The sequence below is a fragment of the Nymphalis io genome, chromosome 6 (genome assembly GCF_905147045.1).
Source record: "Nymphalis io chromosome 6, ilAglIoxx1.1, whole genome shotgun sequence".
Lineage (NCBI taxonomy): Eukaryota > Metazoa > Arthropoda > Insecta > Lepidoptera > Nymphalidae > Nymphalis > Nymphalis io.
In genome coordinates, this window is record NC_065893.1 from 12,316,730 (window position 1) to 12,325,050 (window position 8,321).

Here is an 8,321-nt window from a genome sequence, read left to right on the forward strand (position 1 = left end):
TCCATCTCAAAAAACCAACCCTTTTACTTAACACTATTCCACTTAGAAATTCTAAATTTAAATTGAAATGTGGCTGCTATCTTTTATTCAAATTATTTTGACTCAAACGGCAACAAATGTTTTGAAGTGAGTAGTTTTAGTTTCACGAATGATTCATGCAACCTCCTTGCAGCAGATGCGCACAACCTTGTGAACCTTTGCACTTATTTAGTCAAATAGGTCCTGATTAATGTAAAGACGACTTTACAAATATGACCCTTTGCCGTAATAAATATGATTATATTCAGAACACTACCTAATATATTATAATTTTCTAATATTTAAAGGTTATAAGATGCATAAACTATTTAAGTACAAACTATAATATTCGACATTTGAATGTTCTTTACTTATCTCTGTAATTACACTTAATGCCAGACATAAGGTTTTTTTTTATAGTATAGGTAGGTTGACGAGCACATGGGCCACATGATGGTCAGTGGTCACAACGTCCATAGACATTGGCATTGTAAGAAATGTTAACCATCGCCTACATCGCTAATGCACCACCAACCTTGGGGAATAAGATGTTATGCCCCTTGTGCCTGTAATTACACTGGCTCGCTCACCATTCAAACCCATGTAATTTTTAAATTCCATGGTCGAAAGCATTGGTAAAGTGAATTATAGTTCTTACTTTAAACAGTGCCATTGTCTATTATCAGAAGAGACTAATAACTACAAATCTAAAAGTATAATAATCAGATTATCAAGATTATGCTGCAAATATTTTAAAATGTAAATAACTCGATTAAATTAGAGGCCAAGGTTTACAATATTACATATTCTGACATTGAAAAGAAATTCACCCATTAAACTTATTCTTGGATTGCATAATCAAAGCTCGAAATCGACCTCCAAACGACTGATTTTAAACGATAAGAAGGAAACAGGAAATTTATACCCGCTAAAAACAACGGCCCGTTACAGGCCAATGGTTGATTAAAAAAAAATAGTGTTTTGAATATTTTCCTCAAAGCAATTTGAGAAGCAATCATCAATTATTATTTGACTGCTTTTAAATCATCGTGTAAAACACGAAAGAGGTGTGCAGAGTATTATTTATTTAACGAACGTGATTTTAAAATATCTATCTTACTTATTTAATTAATTTATTATTTACAAGGTTGCATAATGAATTTATTGAGCACTATCCGTAATATCGAGCAAGGTTGGTAAGTAATCACAGATAACACAAAAGAGAGCACTCATTATTTTAATAATATTTTATGACGATCTATAAAAAAATGCAAAAAACATAAAAAACAGATGTATGTTAGAATTCATGTAGTAAAATATGAGTACATATTTATTTGGAATGTGAAACAGTACCGTTTTATTAAAAGACACTGATAATAATTATCATTTTGTTTACAACTCAATGACGTCACAATTCTATTAATATTTTTTTTCTAGTAGAAGAACACTTAAAGAACGTGAGAATAAATTGAAGTGATACCTTTTTTGGACTCACAAATTTACCAGTACCAGTTATTATACACTTAGTTAAAACCGCAACAACGAATATTAAAATTTTAAATATTCGTAAATGTTCACTGCTATACATACACTAATTGCCGACTTATAATATTATATTTTTTTTGTTACAGAGCGAGTCGAGTTATACCTCTTCAGAAGAAGGCTGCGGCGGCGGTGAGCGCCACGCTGTGCTCAGTTATGAACAAGTACGAAGGCTTAACGATGTTATGGACGAAGTGGTCTCTATACACGGCCGAGGCAACTTCCCCACTCTGCACATCCGACTGCGCGAGCTGGTGGCGGGCGTAAGGGCTCGTCTCGAAGCCGCTCAGACTGAAGGCGGGGCAGGTGTCGCTGTCCGGGACGTGCGTCTTAATGGTGGCGCCGCTAGTCACGTTCTAGCCGATCGCCCGCAACCTTATTCCGATATCGACCTCATTTTCACTGCGGAGCTGCCGACGGCACGTCACTGTGATCGTGTCAAGGCCGCAGTTCTTGGACATCTTTCGACTCTTCTCCCGGCCACGAACCCTCGTCGACGCGTCGCTCCGGCTGGGTTAAAAGAAGCCTACGTTTCCAAAATGGTCCGAGTCAACTCAGACGGTGACCGTTGGTCACTAATTTCACTGGGTAATTCGCGCGGTCACAAATCAGTAGAACTGAAGTTTGTTGATACAATGCGTCGACAGTTTGAATTCTCAGTCGATTCGTTCCAAATTGCTTTGGATTCTCTACTCGCATTCCATGAATGCGCTCAGCTTCCTATTGGAGAAAACTTCTATCCGACCGTCGTCGGTGAATCTGTATTTGGCGACTTCAGTGAGGCACTCATGCATTTATCAGAGAAGTTGATCGCCACGCGGCAACCCGAAGAGATACGCGGAGGTGGTCTCTTAAAGTACTGTGCACTTTTGGCCAAAGGATACCGGCCGGCTCGACCGGACAAGATCAAAACCCTTGAACGCTATATGTGCTCAAGATTCTTTATAGACTTTCCGGAACTCGGACAGCAACGTGCGAAGTTGGAGGCTTACTTACGGAACCACTTCGTGGGTCGAGATGAGGAGGCGCTAAAGCACAGGTAAAATATAAATAATTTAATGTAATGTCAATCAACCTGAAAAAAAATCAATAATACTATTAATAATACATAGTCAATATAGAGTTTACCATACAAAAGACAACCAGCCAAAAGAACACGTTTTAAACAAATTATTTGCCCGCAACAGGTACCTGACGTTGCTGCACAGCGTGGTGCGGGAGTCGACCGTCTGCCTGATGGGCCACGAGCGGCGGCAGACGCTGGCGCTGATCGAGGCAATGGCGTGCCGCGAGCTGTGCGCGCGCGCGCCGCTGCTGCTGCCCGCCATGGCCGCGCTGCCGCCGGCCGGCTACTACGTGTGCGTGTGCGCCGCGTGCGCCGCCTGCGCCGCGTGCGCCGCGTGCGCCAGCGCCGCGTGCTGCGAGTGCTACCGGCCCGCGCTGTGCCCGGCGTGACCGCCGACCCCGCGCCCGCCTGACCTCTCCTTCGCAGTCGAACCACGATGAATTTAGTGCCAAATGTATATAATATAAAGGTATATGTATATATATGATTCGACGCTATGTATGCGCGTACGATTGTATATAATGTGAGATTTAGCGCTTCGTATCCTTTCGATCTGGGCGACCGAGGTATTATTTAGTGAGAAGCGAGCGTGGTCGGAGCGCTCTCGAGCGGTGGAGACGACTCGCTCTGCGTCAATTTGATGTTGCTCACTCTACTTTGATCAATTTTCGTCAATTCGTGATGCGGCAAACAGGCATGGTCGTTTTGTAATCGTTCGCCTCTAGTGATGTCACGTGTCTTATTTCCTGGACAATGACAACATTCGTGTTTGCCAATCATAAAGTATCGAGCTACAAAACCTAACTACATACATATTATCAGCGCTCGATGTAGAGTCAATACGTGAGGTAATTTCTAGTCGTACTCCTTTCGTGTTGATACATTAATATGTTAGCAGTACGAAAATTATTTTCACGCGACGGTGTACGCGACGTTAGGATGTAAAGCCAAGTCGGTGGTCTGCCTTTTAAAAGATTAGTTACTCATTTTTAAGCTTCGTATGTAAAGATGTTTCCATTGTAGTGGCATGTCTCTCTCAAACAGAACCGCGGAAATAGACTGAAAAAGATAAAGAATCAAGAGAAGAGCGCATTAAAGAAAGTAATTTAGACTAAGACCTAAATAAATTCGGTCCTATGAAATGGACTTTAGGAAAAAATCATAAGATATGATGTTGTAGAAATCTTGAAAGTAAATTATAATCGGACGCGGTGTTACGTACTCGTATTCGCACCCGCTTCGAGCGACGAAATCGCTACATAGGTCAGAAGGTTCCGTTCCTCGGTACGATATAACTAAAATATACCTATTTTACTATTAAATTTATTAATCAGAAAAATTGTATGTATACTGTTTCATGATTGCTCTAGTATTGTATACGGCTTGGCGTACGAAGTAACAAAGTAAGATAATTTAAAACAATATATAAAAAAAAAATATTAAAAAAAAAAAACAAAAAAAATATATAACTAAGGTGTGTACAATATTAAAGTCCACTCTTAATATTAATACACCATATAAATATTTTAAGAACATTTACATGTAGTAGAGTTTAGCTAACAGAGTACATAGAATAATTTTTTGATTGCGTCTCAATACAATAGTAGATTGTATGAAGAAAATGTGATTTAATTGTTTTAGAATTTATGTAATGTTGTCGATCATTATATAAATATTACATAAACATTATTATATAGTTTAATTCAATAGAGATATATTATATTATTGTATTTTAATTATATATAGTTATACGAATGAAAGTGTCCGTTCCATGTCGTATATAGTTGCCAATGCGTATTATATTATATAACAAAGTGTATGTTAAAACAAACGTTTTTCGTGTAAGCTGTACGTATCCGGAATAATCAAGTACAATCTGCTTGTAGTTTTATCGTCTTATAACTTCGGAACAATAATATGAATGAACGAATTTCAGACTTGCTCACTAACGAACCAAAATTTAAGATCTCATTTTTATTAGCCTTCGAAATTATTGTCGAAAAATGTTTTTCATCGAAGTCGCATTTGTATATCAATCCATTTACCATATAAAAACAAAATCTATCCATACTTATGGTAAACAAAACTTAAGAATCGATTTACTGAAAAAAAATACAAATATTATTTTCATCACTAGAAAAGTATGGACGTCATCAAATCCATTTTTTATATGAAACTCACTTATATTTTCGAAAGTTGTACTTATATATAAATGAAGTACATAATATTATATGAAAATTAATCTATATTCCATTATTCAGAGTGATCGTATGTTTATTGTCGCTCGTTATACGTATCGAGACAGGCGTCAAGTTGTAATTCGACATGTTTTTAAAATCATTTTTATTGTCTACTTACGAAGGTTTAATTTCACAAGGAATACTCAGTTGTGTTAAGCTGTTTTAATCCGCACAGCATCTAAATCAAACCGCAGATCTTATAAAACTACGCGTTTTTTACCGCAGCGGGCTACCATTTGATTTCATCTATATAACTTGTGAAATTAAATTCGTTAACCTGTGATTATAAAGAAGATCAGTTATTGGCATTAACTATTAACTACCTCCTTATATGAACGATGAAGCTTCCTTAGTATACATTTGTGTAATTATAAATCTTAAAATTGTACTTACATAACGAAATATAAAACCTAGAAATTAATTTGTCGGTTAATAATTTTGTATGTTAATTTAAAATAACATTAATTACTTCGAAATATAACCGATTGTATGCGGAGGTCATATTCATGTTATGTTTACCAGTAAACGTTTTGTGATTTATAGTTTCCACTGACGGTCTAATGTTTATGTATTTCATTGAGAGACATTGCAATATAGAATAGGTTTTTATTTTTCCGTAGTTACCAACAGTTTTCAGCTAGCCTTAAAGTAATATATTTTAATAATTTCTATGAATTGGTCGTTGACGCTTGTGTGTTCATCTCGAAAGTTATTTTTAAACGACGAAAATTATGTATAATTTGTTCTTATTTAGTCGTTTAAAATAAATTTAATTCATCGGTATCAGGAACATAAACCAACCTCAAGTTTCTGAAACGCCGATCAAGGTCAAATTATTTACGGCACGATCATTGGTTGATGGCATTCGATGACGCTATAATCGACCAATGAGCTTTCAGATTTAAGTCTTTGATCAACGTTTCAGAAACAGGAACTGGTAATTATTTAGCTAAGCGTTAGTATTCTTTGAAAAATAATGTTTAAATGTAATGCATGAAAAGTTTATGAATTATGAAATTCTTTTGTTATTTGATAAGAACTGGAGCTTAAACAGAAATAATCACACAAGCGTCTTACATTATAAGCGTTGTTATAAATTACTTGAATTCAACAATAATGGGATATTAAATAACGATAATTCTAATTTATTTATGTACATTTGTAAACTCGAACAATCAGATAATTCATATTCAAATTTGTCAGTTCATATTTAGATAAACTATTTTTCCTTTGTCACTTGAAGCTATAAAACTTATTTCAAAAGTATTAAGGTATTATTTCAACAATGCCTATTAAAGAAATAATAACAAGATTAAAATGAATTTCATTCTACATTCTCATAGCATACGTCAAACCTATGTAACTAGTGACGTCGATATTACGTAAATGAATACCGATCACGTTTACAGAACAAAAAGTCTTTTATAGTGTAAAGAACAAAAAAATGTTTATTGAAAGAGCATTTGCGTAAAGACGTTAAAACATATCGGCTACTTATCTATTTAATATCACACAACTTGTTGATTTCACGTAATTTTTGGTATATTATACGTGAGTCGAATATTATATTGAAAAACACGAAATGGCTTAAATTTTAGATTTCAAATTTTTTATTTTTAAGAATATTAATAAATTTTTTTATTTGGCTCATGATATATTTAGTGTACGATCAGCGGCAAAAATCATTTCAATTTACGAATAATGATGTTTTAATTAAAATACCAATGGAAAAAAAAAGTTGATTTTTGTTGCTGGCAGTACACGTGCCACAGCGCCATGTTGCGATCCTCGCTCATATGTTAAAAGCGATCTCGCGACAAACGGACTCTCTAGTTAAGGGGACGCTAGTACATAAAGCCTTACGTTGTATAAGCTTATTAATTAGTTTTATCAAATATATTTACATTTGTAGTTATTATTTTTCTCTTCCAAGTTGCCTGTTTCGTGTAACGAGAAGCGTGACAACGCTGTTGTTGGGTTACATAATGATTACTATATATTTGTGAAGAGTTTTAAGCTATTGTAAATTTTACAGAAAACTAAATAAAAAAAATGTTGTGAAAATAAATTATAAAAAAGTGATAAACAGTGACTTTTGTGTATCATTTCATATCCCTTCTACATTCCAAACAAATATACGTTAGCCACAAAAATCCCTTAATCATCTTAAAACACACGAAAATTCAGATAGAGATAGTCACCCCTATACTCAGCTTTATTATACGTCATGTCTCTCCACAAGACTTGTATTTATTCACAACATAATATGAAAATTTAACAAGATTTTATCATCATATTTTATATAATATTTAAACAAAAACTTTATTTCGAAATGTCATGATTAATACGAACGGTATGGACTTTTTTATTTTTATAATAACAAATTACTTATAAAAAGCGCCGTGATAAAAAAGGTGACCTAAATGGGACTCTTGTGGTACTCCTAAGATAAAACACTGTAAATATTCATACTTACAAAACATTAAGATAATACTAATTATCTATATAAAATTATATTATTGTGTACAAAGACAAAGCATTACAAATCATGAGAGATTTTGTTTATTTTTAAAATATATCGTATTCAATGTAGGTATTGAATTAGTCAATTGCATATCATAGTTAGATTTAAAATCACAAGCAATAAATTATCATCAAGAACTCTTAAGAGCCCGAACTAAATCAGAATATCCATAACCCTCGTGCTGTCGGGCGTGGGTCCTTATGCCTCCGAAAAGTTCGATTTTTGAAATTTTGGAAGATTGAAACAATTTGTGAGAAGACCGAAGTATCAATTCGGTTCGTGTATTTGTAGTTCAGGTTTGATCGAGTTCAGCCAAGTTTCAGCTTGCGTGATATACCTACAATCTAATAATAGTATTAACAAAAGTTTCACTATGTAAATTAACATTTTTTTGGGTATTTGTTAAACGTTTGACCCCAGGTTCGGATTTGAATACAAACTGTAATGTATTATGTTTTGAATAATGAATCAAATTTTATTAAACTCCATTCTGAACAATAACATTTATTTTAATGTTAAATAACATAATTATATATGTATGTAAAATTCGGTGACGTCTATACTTGTTATGATGAATATAATCCTTTATTAAAATCAGGTAACTTCACTTTGAATTGTTAGACTCGTGTGTAGAAGATTTCTTTAAAATCACATACATGAATGACACGATTGTGATATCGTAGATTAAAAACCAAATGATTTCATTTGAAAACCCAGCATGATGACCTGGTTTTAACCCGTGACAGAGGTCTGTCGTATACACGTGTCTCTAAGACTTTATTATTACGTTACGTCACTTTAGAAATTAACTATAATATAAATAACAGTTTATATTCAATCAAAATTTACAAATGAACGAATAGCTTGACATTTAAAGGAATGAGCATGTATTGCGTTATAAGGAGCCCGAGTTGAAATGTCACTGACGTCA

At 34.4% G+C, this 8,321-nt stretch overlaps 1 protein-coding gene across 2 annotated transcripts in view; it reads left to right on the top strand.

Annotated features, from left to right (window-relative positions):
- Window positions 1-6,958, top strand: part of LOC126768930 (terminal nucleotidyltransferase 5C) — a 226,821-nt gene extending 219,863 nt beyond the window's left edge. For both annotated transcript variants that reach the window (XM_050487397.1, XM_050487398.1), the window contains 2 exons: window positions 1,650-2,599; window positions 2,748-6,958. In XM_050487397.1, the coding sequence (XP_050343354.1) occupies window positions 1,650-2,599; window positions 2,748-3,015 (1,218 nt within the window). In that variant the 3' untranslated portion in view covers window positions 3,016-6,958. The remainder of the gene's footprint in view (window positions 1-1,649; window positions 2,600-2,747) is intronic.
- The last annotated feature ends 1,363 nt before the right edge of the window (window positions 6,959-8,321 follow it).